Source organism: Dryobates pubescens, chromosome 4, assembly GCF_014839835.1.
Source record: "Dryobates pubescens isolate bDryPub1 chromosome 4, bDryPub1.pri, whole genome shotgun sequence".
Classification (NCBI taxonomy): Eukaryota; Metazoa; Chordata; class Aves; order Piciformes; family Picidae; genus Dryobates; species Dryobates pubescens.
The window spans coordinates 26,347,228-26,362,172 of record NC_071615.1 but is presented as its reverse complement, the minus strand read 5'-3'; the positions used below and the strand labels follow the sequence as shown (position 1 = coordinate 26,362,172).

Here is a 14,945-nt window from a genome sequence, read left to right as displayed (position 1 = left end):
CTGGACTACAGTGCACCAGGGAACTGAAAGGCCTTAAGAACCTGGTCTGGTGAAAAGTGTCCCTGCCCATGGTAACAGGGTTGGAGCTAGATGATATTTAAAGCCCCTTCCAGCCCATACCATTCTGTGATTCTGTGAAAATCAGTCTAAAACCTTTCACACACTGTTAGCAGGGATGAAAGTGAGAAGCTGATGTAGTAAGATACTGGGAGCTGTTTATTAGTATTTAGGAACTCAGCATTATGGGCCCCTCAGTTTAAGAAAGATGTTGAGTTGCTGGAAGGTGTCCAGAGAAGGGCAACAAAGCTGGGGACGGGTTTGGAGCACAGCCCTGTGAGGAGAGGCTGAGGGAGCTGGGCTTGCTTAGCCTGGAGAAGAGGAGGTTCAGGGCAGACCTTATTGCTCTCTACAACTACCTGAAGGGAGGTTGTAGCCAGGTGGGGGTTGGTCTTTTCTCTCAGGCAACCAGCACCAGAACAAGAGGACACAGTCTCAAGCTGTGCCAGGGAGGTTTAGGCTGGATGTTAGGAAGAAGTTCTTCCTAGAAAGAGTTATTGGCCATTGGAATGTGCTGCCCAGGGAGGTGGTGGAGTCACCATCACTGGAGGTGTTTAGGAAGAGACTGGATGATGGACTTGTTGCCATGGTTTCCTTGATTAGATGGTGTTGGCTGATAGGTTGGACTTGATCTCAAAGGTCTTTTCCAATCTGGTTAATTCTATTCCATTCAGTTCCATTCCATTCCATTCCATTCCATTCCATTCCATTCCATTCCATTCCATTCCATTCCATTCCATTCCATTCCATTCCATTCCATTCCATTCCACATACAATCTTGCATGAGGTTGCAATGATCCCCACCACTCTGTCTCCTAGCATATTGAGCAAAACTTGAAAAGGACCTTTCAGTGGCTCACTCTAATTCAGTTGCCTGACCAAGAGTAAAGACAAGGATATATAGTAGCTGCCACCACATTTTGCCAACTTATTTGGAGAAGTGGGGGTGTAACCCATATTTTATAAATGATGTTTTCTATTATCCAGGTAAAAAAGCAAGGCACAGTACCCAGATCAGAGAGCACAGCTCATTACTGGCACAGATTAAAAGTAGCTCTTCTGGCTATGAGCTTCAGGTACATCCTGTAGCATGCAGGTAAAAATGTGCATCACCAAACTTCTTAGATCTAGAGAGATATAACTGTGTCCTTCCAGCTACAGGGGGATGTAAAATATTTAAGTCTGAGAATGTGTGCTATCTTATATTTTGTGTGTTCAGCAGGCACATATGTTAACTGAAGGAAAAAGTCTTATTCAATGGAAGCTTGCAGGAAAGGTGTTAAATCTCAGTTTCTCCATAAATGAGAAATATTTTCCAGTCATTATGTCTCTTTCTTAACTTGGCACGTGTACAACTTCTCTGTGCTTTGATGTGCTCCTTTTGGACTCAGAATGCTGTTTGTACAAAGAGTAAGGCATGAAATAAGCCATTAACAGGGGCAGAACGGTAACTTTTGGGCCAGGGGAAAAAGAGCAGTGTGCTTCTCAATTCTGCCAATATGAACAAAACTTCACCTCTCTGCATTCTGTTGTGGCCAAGAAGGCCAATGGCATCCTGCCCTGTCTAAGGAATTGTGTGGCCAGCAGGAGCAGGGAAGTCATTGTGCCCCTGTACTCAGCACTGGTTAGGCCACACCTTGAGTCCTGTGTCCAGTTCTGGGCTCCTCAGTTTAGGAAAGATGTTGACTTGCTGGAATGTGTCCAGAGAAGGGCAACAAAGCTGGGGAGGGGTTTGGAGCACAAGCCCTATGAGGAGAGGCTGAGGGAGCTGGGCTTGCTTAGCCTGAAGAGAAGGAGGCTCAGAGGAGATCTTATTGCTGTCTACAAGTATCTGAAGGGAGGTTGTAGACAGGTGTGGGGTTGGTCTTGTCTCCCAGGCAACCAGCACCAGAACAAGAGGACACAGCCTCAAGCTGCACCAGGGGAGGTTTAGGCTGGATGTTAGGAAGAAGTTCTTCATAGAAAGAGTGATTGGCCATTGGAATGTGCTGCCCAGGGAGGTGGTGGAGTCACCATCACTGGAGGTGTTTCGGAGGAGACTTGATGGGGTGCTTGGTGCCATGGTTTAGTTGATTAGATGGTGTTGGATGATAGGGTGGACTTGATGATCTCAAAGGTCTTTTCCAACCTGGTTAATTCCTATTCTATTCTATTCTAGTCTAGTCTAGTCCAGTCTAGTCTAGTCTATTCTATGTATCTCAAACTTGCCACTGTTTGCTTAAAGAAGAGAAAATGTAAAATAATTCTGAGCCTTTTTTTCCTTTTTTTTCTTTTTTTTTGCTAGCCCTGTCTCTTAATATAGCTGTGTCTGGAAAGGCCTTGCAGAGTTAGCCCTGCAGAAGAACATGTCAAAGGGAGATTCCACATAAATGATAAACCCCACAGCACCAAACAGCGTACAGGTAAAGAAATCTGCAAATCCAGACCAATTGTGGTTGTGTGTTTTTCATGACACACATCAAACTTCAAGCTTTAAAAAGCTTATGAAGATTAACCATCTGTGACCTTGGGACTCTCAAAAAGGCTTCATCCCTCTCTGTTAGTGGCTGTCTCACAATGGCTTTGGGAAAAGAATTTTTATTTCTGGCGTGGTAGAGGGAAGAGATGTGTTGGAATCATATCAAGTAAATCTGAGACACAGAAGTTTTAAAGCTGACTTTGATTAGCACAAAGCTGGAGAAAGGCTGAGAATGTCAGAAACCCCATTCCTCAAGAACAATTAATAACGTTAATTAAGTTAGTTCCCTCAGAGAAGACAGTCTCTAAAACCCTTATGGGAGGATCATACTCCTTGAATTTGCAAATGCTTGGTCCAAATCCTGTTTTAGCTGGCTGCACAGACTTCTGAGTATAGTACTCTGGGGTTACACAGGAACGGCTGAGATCAAGCTAGCACAAAAACATTTAGAATGTCCAGATATCTAACAAGCCAATCATAAAACCTATCAGGCTGGTTATAAACTGCTGGTCTCAGCCAGTCATTTCCATAACAGGTTCAAGAAGTATTACCAAGCACTTGCTGAAGTGCTTATCTTTCCCTTGGGTTCTGCAGTCTTGCCCCATTTACACTACTTTATGTACAGATCTCTTCCTTCATAATGTTCATTTCTTTCTGCAGGCCAAGGAGCTTCATTTCCCTTTCCTCAAAAAAGAGAACCAAAAATACCCAAAGCCCAAATAATGTTCCTTATGCAAGAAGCCTGTAGCTGGAGAAACGTTATCCTGATGAGTTTGCTACTGACTACTGATTTAAATGCTGCTGTTCTATATGCGAGGGATACCTTTTAAAATCTGCCTCTTCCATGCTGAAACCTCTCAATGAACAAAGAACAAAATGAGGCTACCAAAGTATGTACTTCTTGCAGCAGAATTTATTGCTTAAGAAAACTGCTGCTGAACTCCTCACAACGGTCTTTAGAACGGGTAAGTGTCAGGGGCTACTGAGGTAACATGGTAAGACTGTTTCTGGAGAAAGAGTCCTGCATCCAGTTTGCTCACAGTGTGGGTAGAATGATATTGGGATTGCAACTGCCTTAGTAGTCCTGTGCCCTGAAATCAAAATGCATGCTGACAAATACAGTCTCCCAAATCAAAACTTCATCCATGCCACCTGCTAAGCTGAAGAAAGGACAAACTGTATTTCCCCTGGAAAACTAGGACTGCAGTGAGAGATGGACAAGCTGTAAGAACTAAGCTGTTCCTTTCCTGCTCCTGCCAGCAGAGAAAAAACTTAATACAAAGATCATCGTTAGCATAATGATCCACTGCTGGAAGTGACAGTGCAGAGAAAGAATAAAATCCTAAGAGACTAGGCTAGGTCCCATCAACATTTATGTTTTTCCCACTGCAACCTCAAAAGTGGTGATGGTACATCCTTTTAGTCACTCTAGGGCAGCTGCAAGCCAAAGCAAGAAAGGAGCTGTTTACCAGGACAGAAGACATGTTGAGGGAGGGGATTCTGTACTTCTGCTCTGGTGAGACCCCATCTGCAGTGCTGTGTCTGGCTCTGGGGTCCTCAGCACATGAAAGACATAGACCTATTGGAGCAGGCCACAAAAATGATCAGAGGGCTGGAGCATCTCTCCTATGAGGAAAGGCTGAGAGAGTTGGGTTTGTCTAGCCTAGAGAAGTCTCTGGTGAGATGTTACTGTGGCCTTTCAGTACTGATAAGAACGACTGGGACAGACTTTTTAGTAGGGTCTGTTTTGACAGGGGTGATGGCTTGAAACTAACAGTGATTTAGACTAGAAATTTAGACTACAATGAAGTCAGTGAAACACTGGCCCAGGTTGTCCAGAGAGGTGCTAGATGCCCCATCCCTGGAAACATTCAAGGTCAGGCTTGAAGGGGCTCTGAGCAGCATGATCTAGTTGGGGGTGTCCCTGGTGATGGCAGGAGGGTTGGACTAGATGACCTTTAAAGGTGTGGTCCCTTCCAACCTAGAGCATTCTATGAGTCTGTGATTCTGTGTGCTATTTGCAATTTAAAAGGGGCCTGAACTGCCTTCCATTTAAAGAGAGGATCTTTGAGAGGAGCTAGTGAGATTGGTCAGACAAAGGAAAACATCATAGGAACAAACGCATGTGGCGCTGTTTCTTTGACACAATGGAATCCCACAAGGGATCAAATGATGCCCAAGGCTGTCAGTCCATGCTTCACTGAGCCACATCTGAAACTATCAAAAGGAAAACAGCTCCCAAAGACACAAAGATCTGGAGGTAGACAGAAACAGGAGGTGATCACAATATGCATTCAGAATTTCTGACAAAGAAACAGGATCAGGAATTTGTCTGCACACATACTCGGTAAGGCACAATACCTGCTCTTTCTGCTGGCCTTGCCAGCACAAGCAGTCCGGGGAGAAAAGGGAAACTGCTTTCACTGGGTCTTTTTTAAGGTACAGAGCAGCAAAGTGGCTCCTAGAGGACACTGTGTAGCTTCCAAGCACAATGTTGCTTCATATACAGAAAACCCACGCTTGCTATTCTTAGAAATGGACCAAGAGGATGACTGGATTAAGCGGAGCTCTTCTCCCTGTCCTGTTCATGTCCACACAGAAGTACGCAAACACCAAGTCCCAAGTAATGCATGCAGACATTTTGCTAGTAGCACCTCATCACAGCTCCATTTTCAGAGCCTGCTGTTGTGTTTACACTTCACTCCCTCTCTTCCTTCTCCCAACCTACTTTCCCGTTCTTCCCAGCAGAAGCACCGCTATTTGTATGCAGTCTAGTCTAAACAGGCAGCTTGTGTGGTTTGCATTTCCATTTCTGTATTGCTCTGAAACAACTTTTCCATTCTGCACAAAATGTTCTTACCATTCCAGGTGATTTTCAACAAAGGCAGACATGGGGCTGATCTGTACAGTGTAAGTGTCATTGGCTGAATATTCAAACAGACCATAGTAGGGATTGAAGAGCTCCTGAGACAGAAGGAAGAAAAATTCTCGGGAAGGGCCACTGTAATCCAACCTGGAAAAGGGGAAAAAAAAAAAGATAAAATGAGGCTCATTCCCACTTGAGTGGATTTCCTGGGTTTGGCCTACCTTAGTGCTGTCTAACACCCACCCCTGGGCAGTCCAGTGTTTCTAACATGGTGTACCTCTCCTCTCAAAGCTTGATTCTGAGCCCTAAAGAAATGACAAGGCTGAAACTTTACCAGCATCCAAGTTGAGGAGGGGAGGAATCACAACTCAGATGCATCCCTTGAGTAGTTTCTTTTCCTTGGTTCCAAAGGCTTAGTAAATTGGAGGTATACAGCTCAGCCCTGCCTTAACTGGCTGGCTAGCAGAGGGATAGATTTTTAGTGAGTGGGTTTGAACTGCCTATGAACATCTGGGTTCACAGACACCCAGACCAAAGGAGAAATTACTTTTACTATCATACACTGAGATGTAACCAAAGATACAATCTAGCCTAGAAGATGCTTTCTTAGTTATAAGAATAACCTTAAAGGTCAGTGCTGAACAAGTCCTAACAGAACTGTATCTCTTAAGACAGAATGGTGATTCTAGGGTTGTCCCACCCAAACTCCTACTTTTCTGACACTTTCAAACCTGTGGCACACCTTCAGCTTTATTTTGCTGTCATGTGATTTTGCTCTATAGAGAGTCACTTTTTTCCCTTGACTTTGTGTTAAAACCTCAACTCTTACATCAAGTGACTTCAAATTATCTCAACAAAAAAATCCACAAACCAAACAAATCTTCCTGAATACATTAATCCCAGCTGTGATTGATTTATTAAAACCAGACTGTCCTCTAAGGATGGTAGGCAGGATTTTCAATCTAAAAGAAATCTTCAGGTAGCAACATGAACAAGTGATTTGTAGCCAGGTATCACATGTGTCAAGAGATTTTTCTGAGGTGGGCACTACTCCTGCTACTTACCAAATGCAAAGGAAGTAGAAAATAGTGCAGCTGGATGCATAATGCTCTGTATTCTGTTTGAAGTTATGGAAGCATAACCACAAGAGGTTGAATGATTGATTTGTCCAAGTAGAAAGATGCTAAAAGGGCAGGCTGGCTCATCCTCCTCCATCTCACCTCTGGATATTGGGTACTTCTCTCTTTGAGCAGCTTTAGCTCTAGGATCATGAGGCGAGACTAAAACCACACCAGCAGAAGGGGATAGCCATAAGCCCACATGAACACTAGTTCTAGCCATCTAACAGATCTGGTTTGATGGTCATTAATATACTGGCCTAAGTCTGATGATGGCTGGAGTAAAGAACCACAAACAACAACCTTCTGTATCCAAAAACCTCCAAGGAGAAACTAGGCATTACAACACATTAACTCATCATAAAACCTTCATAGTTCATTTTCAATGTAAGTTTGGCTTTAGAACACATGGGAAGCTGTGCCCATACAGCATCACATGCCCATACAGCATCAACTCTTCTTTTCAGTAGGGAATTGTTATCTTTGGAGTCCCTCCAGCAGAACCTGTAATAGCATTAAACAGCAGAAACCCTGAGGGAAGGTATCTTCAGATGTAAAATGAAGCAGCGAAGAATAAATGTATTTGCAAATCAAATTGGTTTGTAATTTCTCTTGAGGATACCATGCCACACACAGTAGAAGTTATTAGAGATGTGAGGAAAACAACATGACTCTGGCCAGTGTTAGGATACTAGAACACTGTTCCAAAAACACAACCTGGGGTATGTTGCACATTTATGCTTTACCTGCAAGCCAAAGGCAAACTGAGCAGTGAGGCAACCTCTGTTAAATAATACTGAGTCCATGGAGTATAAAAAGTAAGAGTTAAGAGAACTCCAGTCACTGAGGTCACTGAGTGACTCTCTGAGATTGGTGACTTCTGTTTTCCACTGGACCTAACATCTCCCCAGACAAGCTCAGCATGGCAGAAGCTCTTCACTTGCCATGCCACCTCAGAGCTGGACATGCCAAGAGCTGACCCAGAGCCTTACTGTGCTGATACCTTTGGAACTGAAATCCTATCTGTGTGAGTTTGTCTTTTTTCTAATAAGGAATCTGGCATGCAAAGCTACTGAAATAGGACTTCAAGCCTATGTGATGTGGAACACTGGAAACATGCACAATGGGTTTTCCATTACAAAAACGTGGATTAAGCCTCAATTATAATACAGCTCTCGAGGGGAGCCAGGGTGGCTTTGAAAGGTTGTGTTTAGATTTGGAAACAAAAGGTCAGGGGCTGGCTTTAATCATCCGAGAATGGCACATGGATTTGTGAGACTGGCAGAACATCTCCTGAGAAAAGGCCTTCTCAAGAGACTTCTAAAGACTTTCAGCTTCCAACTGGGTGAATTGAGCTGTAAGAACCGAACAGGACTCATGTTTCTCACTTCAGCCAGAAACAAGAAGTCCACATATGGATAACAAATGATCATTAGATGGCACGCAAAGCAAAAAATGTTGAAGCAAAACCAGATCCATTTTGAAGAGTTAGAGTAACAAAAGGGATAAAGATCTGGTCTCTAATTACAGCCCTGAGACTGATTCAGTGTGTAAACAAGGGCCTGCCATTTAGTTTTGCCTTCCAGCTAGTCCAAATACCTATGGCAACAAGATGACACTAGATTTAACCACTTCAGTTGTCGCTTTGAGACATGTAGACAGAAGGTGCAACAGGAAAATGAAGCATTGCTATTGTTACTCTTAACAAATATCTGAGCTGATTAAGACAAATGACTTAGAGGTAAAACAAAACCAAAGAAAATGTGACATAGCAAGAGAGACTCAGCGTTAATCAACTCGGTGTTTTGCAATGTAACAGCTACCGCAAACCCCAGAGCATTTAGTGGTTCCCTACCCTTCCTCGCCAACGAAGGTGACGTAGAGCTTGTTGCGCTGGAGCTCCTTGCGTGAATAGGCCATCACCTGGTTGAAGGTGCCTTCCAGCAAGTGTTCACGGCGTATAATTAGCCTGCGAGGGGAGGCAGAAATACAGATCTAATGACTGAGTCCTGAGGAGCCTGTGAGGCTGAAGGTAAACAAGAGCTGGTAACAGACATCCATTCTCAGAGAACTCAATCATAGAATCACTTCAGTTGGAAAAGACCTTTAAGATCATCAAGTACAACCGTTCTCTAACTCTACCAAGGCTGGTGATAAACCATGTCCCTCAGCACCACATCTCTGCCTCTTTGAAACACCTCCAGGGATGAGGATTCAGCCACCTCCCTGGGGAACCTGCTCCAGTCTTTGAGAACCCTTTCAGTGAAGAAGTTTCTTCTAATGTCCAACCTAAACCTCCCCTGGTGCAACTTGAGGTAGTTTTCTCCTGTCCTGTCACTAGTTACTTGTAGAAAAGATTGGCCTCCGCCTCACTCCAACCTCCTTTCAGGGAGTTGTAGAGAGCAAGAAGGTCTCCCCTCAGCTTCCTTTTCTCCAGGATGTAATAAAGTTGCATCCACTGGTGCACGTGCTACTTGGCCATCACAGGGTTTCAGTGCACTGCTTCACCAGGGTTTTCTATATGCATCAAAGGTGAATTTCTTCACAGTGCTGCTCTACTGCACAGACTCCCTGTAACAGCCTCTATGTACACATTTGTATAGGAGAGGAGGCTGTGAGTTTCCTATGTGTATGAGATCACAGCTCTCTGAGATTGGCCCCAAACTCTTCCTGGATTTAATCCAGTGGATGTCCATGGAATTACTGCTTCTGTAGCAGGATAAGCAAAGGGAATATCAGCCTCTGTTTATACAACACACCTCTCACTCCCCTGCCAACCTCCAAAACAACTTAATGAATAGTATATTTAAACACCATCTGTGCAAGGAATCCTTCTTGTTCATATGTTCATGGACATGTTAAGACAAACCTTCCAAAATGTATTTCACATCTGCTTTTGACTCACTTAGCAGGACACCAAAAGGGTTTAACCAACAGCCAGGACTCCCCAGCTCTGTAAGAATATTTGATGATGACATTTGCCTGGAATAAATTAACTTTTTTTTTTTCCTTCCCACAACAGATGTGATTTGGTAGGAAGCCAATCTGATGCATAAATTCAACCAGATTCCCAAGAAATCCCTTAAAAACATATAGTCCATTTAGCCAAGTTGGATAACTAGATGGAGCACAAGTAGGTACAGAATCAAAAGCCAGCTAACAAGATGTCTGGAAAATAAGCTCCACAAGCAACATAGATTCCCTAAAATATATGAAGAGAGGTAGAAATCTCCTTAGCTCAAATGCACTAGGGCTATCAAGACAAAGAACTAGTGAAAGTTAAATCAGCATGTAAAGGGTAGCTCCTATAGGGTCATTCTCTGGTCCTGAGTTGTATGGATCCATGGATCCAGAGGCTTTGGAGTCACTTCATCATTACAATGACGCAGCTGTTAATAATCTCTGGTGGACATTTGCCTGAACAGATTGTTTTCCTACTAGCAAATTACAGGTAGGAATACCAACATCCTTGTTAGACAGGAATGGGAGCTTGAGACAATATAAATCTGAAAGAAAGCAAGCTTCCACACAATAGCCTCTTGAAGGTCACTCTTTCGCAGGATATAACAAGAACTTATCTTTCTCTGATGGTTCATGTACAAAATGGAATCTCTGATGTGTTTCTCACTCCCTGTGTCAGTGTGTTCATTCATGGATAATGATAAAAGACAACGCTACACCATGTTAGATTATTTGAGTGCCTTGTCATAATACTCACTTAATTTTACCTGGACCTTGCCCGTATCCTTTGGCTTCAAGTTTTCGATAGAAATTGCGCAGCTTGGCTTCGAAGTCCCTCCTGTATGGAGAAGGTGCTCTTGCACTTGCTCGCTGCAGTCCTGGTGGGACAATGAACAGCATCCTAAAGTGTAAGGGGCTTTACATTCTTCTGACGGTTCCAGTCAGAAGTGGCTAGCAAATGCACGAGGAACTTTTCACAGATCTGCAGCGCACTCAGGATTCGTTTTGTTCCAGCAGGTGTTAATGGGCTTGTAAGCTCCTATAGTTTGTTTATTGCAGTAACTCTCAGAGACTATGTCTTCTTCACTAAAACAACTGTTAAGGTCACTTTGTGTGTGCCTTTGTGATGTCTGAGCCTTTAACTCTGGTCTGAATGGAACTTCAAGGATCAGAAAGGCATGAGAAAGACTGGCATGTGTAACTCCCATCCCCATTCATTGGCAATTTGATTTCCTTTCCCTTTTGCACTCTCAATGGATCTCTCTCCTCTGCACTGGATAGGATCTCCTTGGCAGGATGAAACCTCTGGAGCTCGAAGCAAGGCTTCTCACTGAAGCCTAGCACCCAGCCAGGCTGGGATCAGGTTTCCCTGTGTTAATCTGACTGTATATTAAACACTTTCAGCTATCAACACAAAACCCCTTTGTGGCATCAAGGATTTCTATCAGGAAGAAATGCTACATTTTCCTGTTATAATTCACACATACAGCAGATTTTTCCCAGTTTGGGACCTGCTTTGTTTTGAAGCCTGCATTCTCAAAGCAGCTGATTAGTCCTTTGGTACAAATAAATGCCATGCCATAAGGGGTCAAAGAATGAATCCATGAAATCCCATTTCCTTATCTCATTACAGAAGACAATAAAAGCAAACCCTTTTATGAGAAATCTGGGGGGAAAAATAATAAAAATCCTCCACTGGAAGCCCAAAAGAAATAACAATAATAGAAATATAATCACATTTAATGGAAGCACCAAGGAGCAGGAGGGAAGGACATTAGTAACTCTCTGCTGGTAAATCAGAGAGGCATGTTACATGTACTGCAAAGAGAATTCCTGGAGACACTTTTCTTCTGCAGACTTCTCCCTCCAGCCCAGGACATCAGAGAATAGGTGTTCTCGTGGGCTATCTAGTCAGTGGCAGAAAGGAGACAGCACGCAGTATTTCTGGAAATGAATATTTGCCCTGCTTGTGTTTTCACAAGAACAGGTAGAGAGCACTGCAGTTCTTTTAACATCCCCACCAAGTCACCTTCTTGACAAAGACTTAAGGACTCTAGTCTTGCAGGAGATTGGTTTGTGACCTGCCCTGATGCAGAGAAGGGGAAATGTACTAACAATGGTGTTAAAGCTCATTACCGAAAGCAGGACGTTCCGACAAAACACTGTCCTTCTACAGACAGAAATCCAGCATGAAACTTCTTCTCATCAAAAAACTTTCCAATTTTCCAGAGCCACCTCTGAGAGTTGAATGTAGTGTCCATTAACTTTGTTTGAAACTAGATCATTTAAATGAATGTTAAAAAAGCTCAGCCAAAAATGGATTTCTCCGGATCACATTTCTGTCGATTCTCTCAAAATGGTCACTGGACACAGCTGTGCAGTGAGCCTGTGGCGGGGGGCTGTGCAGCCTGGCAAAAGGGAGACATTAGCTCCTCAGATTTCTATAGCATAAACAATAACTCTAGAGACATACCACAGCTGGAAATAACCTTCTCAGACAGCATGTCTTTCTGGAAAGTATGCTTCCCGTCAAACCAAAGCTAATGGGCTCAACACGGGAGGTCAGACTAGATGATCAAGATGATCCCCTCAGGTCTTAAAAATAGATGAGTCCTGGGAAGAAGAGAAGTCTCTGGAACACTGAGTGGAGGAGACTGAACTTCACAGGAATACTGGGGGTACTGCAATACACCTTTGATTTGGAAGCTGCCCTTTGCCCCTGATACTTGTACTTCCATGTCAGGAGTTATGTTTGGAGTGCTTCATTCTTGTATTCTCATCTCTTGTAATTATATAAAAAGCAGGAAGATACCTTTTCCATATGGGCAATTTCTGATCTCTGGATTTCAGCTACTGTTGACATTTCAACAATAAGTAACAGCAATGGCAACTGATCCAGCAAAAAAGGGCAGCTGGCATCAGATTTGGGGTGGGCATTGGAATCAGCAGGCTGACAGATCAGGCTGGCTCTGAGTCTGTCCCTTTGTACTTACTAGGAGAAATACTGCAAATGCAAAACTCCCCTTACCTGGAGAATTTTGGGGTGAGGAACAAGGTGAGCAGCGAGGAGAGAAACTGTAACCAGGATGGAAGGCAGCCTGCAGTGGTATGTAGGACATAATATCCTCTTCAAAAAGGCTGCATGGAAAAAGTGAGAGGTTTAGTTCACACTCATCACATAAGGGAATGTAAATATGCAGTATGGTGCAAGTCTGCTGCAGTCCTAAGTTTGGGTACATCTCTGAACTCATTGAATCACTAATTCCACAGGCTTCCCACCTCAGGCAAGGTCAGCAGTAACAAAGAACAAAATTAACTTTATTATACCCCTCATGCTAACCCAGGGGCTCAGTCTGCTGATAGAGAGTAAAGTTCTGAGGCTATGTCGTAAAGAGGGATAATTGCAACACTTCAACAGTGAGAAGCTAAGACACACACATCTGCCTCCTCCCAGGTTGTTTTCCTTGGCTCACACATTTCCATACAGCTGAGCTCTGCAATCACTGGGATTAAGTTGATAGGAGTAAGATGTAACCTTCTTGTGTTGGACACTGCTCTATAGCACACCAAACCCACCTGCTCTGTAAGACCCAGGCAATAAACCAAGCCTTTATCAGTGTTGAACAAAAGTAGCTAGGACCTAAAGAGCAAGCCTAAGGTCCTCATAAAACTTGAAGCCTTAGCTATGTTACCCAAATGTGCCCCCTGCCCTGCACACTGAGTCATGCCATCAGTGTGACATGGTCCTGTCTGTATGGGCAGCACTGCTACAGTAAAACTAGCAATTTCATGAGCAGCTACATTACCCACTTGTTCTGAGAAAGACACATTTGTTCCTCTTTTCATTTTTTTAAACAACAATTTTTCCATTAAAAGGAAACATTTTGACCTCATTCTGTTGTATGTGGTACTTGGTAAAAGCTGTATTGATTGAGGTGGCTGGAGATGGAGTTTACTGCACTGATGGAGGCTGCCTTCCAGGCAGTGAAGGTTGGCAGACATACTCTTGTTGAATTATTTTGGGTCACTATCAGCAACAGTGAGTTCTACTCTAGTTATAAATGACCTGGAAGATTTAACAAAATCTTTTCAATTAGGCTGAAAAAAAGGGCCAGCTGGCTTCTCTGGTACCATAATGCCATTATGCCTTTGATCAAATTGATTACCTCAGCAGAATTACTAAATCTGCATCACAGGACAACTTTTCAAGCCCATGTGTACCCTCTGTCCGAATGTAATGGATCTTCTCCCTGAAACAGAAAGTATATCATTGAGAAGAAGGAAAAAAAACAACCACCCAACAAAAAAACAAAGAAAGAAAGAAGAGAAAGGGCCATTATCAAGACATGAACTATGCACAGTGTCGTTATTCCTTGGTGTTTTGCCAGTTTGTCTTTGTCTCCTTATAAAAATGTCAAACAGCTGCCTGATTAATTTGCTAATCTCACTCACAAACTTGTAAAAAAGAATCTATTTATATCACTCACTTTCCTGATCGAAAAGCAAGAGACTGTATATCATATTCTAATAATGACCTGAAGGGGGCCTGCAAGAAGGATGAAGAGAGACTGTTTACAAAGGCCTGTAGTGATAAGAGGAGGGGCAATCGCTTCAAACAAGAGAAATGCAGATTTAGATTGGATGTTAGGAACAAGTTCTTTACCATGAGGGTGGTGGAATTCTGCAATAGGTTGCCCAGGGAGGTAGGTGGCTGGGGCCCCATCTTTGGAGATATTCAAGGTGAGGCTCGACAGGGCTCTGGGCAACCTGATCTAGTTGAGGATGTCCCTGCTGACTTCAGTGGGGGTTGGACTGGATGACCTTTGAAGGTCATCCAACCCAGACCATTCTATGATTCTATAAGTGAGAAAGATTAAGGACAGGAAGACAATCTACATCATAATGCTCTTGTTTGTTTATCAAATCTAGGCTAACTACGTCCATGAGATGGGAGTTAAACCAAACACACAGTAAAATCCTGGTTCTCCCAAAGTTATTGAGGCTTTTGAAGCTGACTTCCATCTGAACACAATTTTAACCCTACTTTCTGAAAAGCAAAGTGATAACTGTAGGTAAAGACAGAGTTTCTGCTACTGAGCAATACTGAGAATGGAAATTAAATATGTCACTATGTACCCACAGTTATTTTTGTTCTCCTTACTGCTTGAGTGTGGAAAACAACTATAGTTAACTACATAGATTCTGGTGGTCCACACCTGCCCTTTAATGATGACGGCTCTATATGGGGCCCCAGTTAATAATTTGTACTGCAGTTACTAGAATTTAGTTCTCCTCACTACCCAAAATCCTTCCTGGAACTTGGTTTCAGCAACCTGGAAAAAAGCAGTACCTGAGTGCATGGTTTCTGGCCAAGCTGGGCTGACGCTCCTGCAGCATCTCAAAAATGTTGGGTTGGCGTAGAAATGCAACAATCTTGTCATTGTAAGCTGGAAAAGAAACCCAAACCAAAGAAAAACAATTAAGA

General features: G+C 43.2%; 1 protein-coding gene across 6 annotated transcripts in view; it reads right to left on the bottom strand.

The window, feature by feature from the left end:
- The window catches only part of HECW1 (HECT, C2 and WW domain containing E3 ubiquitin protein ligase 1), a 290,701-nt gene that overhangs the window by 32,938 nt on the left and 242,818 nt on the right, over window positions 1-14,945 (bottom strand). For all 6 annotated transcript variants that reach the window (XM_054160975.1, XM_054160974.1, XM_054160972.1 and 3 more), the window contains 6 exons: window positions 14,811-14,907; window positions 13,627-13,710; window positions 12,489-12,598; window positions 10,218-10,338; window positions 8,355-8,468; window positions 5,376-5,528 (listed from right to left, as the gene is read on the bottom strand). In XM_054160975.1, the coding sequence (XP_054016950.1) occupies window positions 5,376-5,528; window positions 8,355-8,468; window positions 10,218-10,338; window positions 12,489-12,598; window positions 13,627-13,710; window positions 14,811-14,907 (679 nt within the window). The remainder of the gene's footprint in view (window positions 1-5,375; window positions 5,529-8,354; window positions 8,469-10,217; window positions 10,339-12,488; window positions 12,599-13,626; window positions 13,711-14,810; window positions 14,908-14,945) is intronic.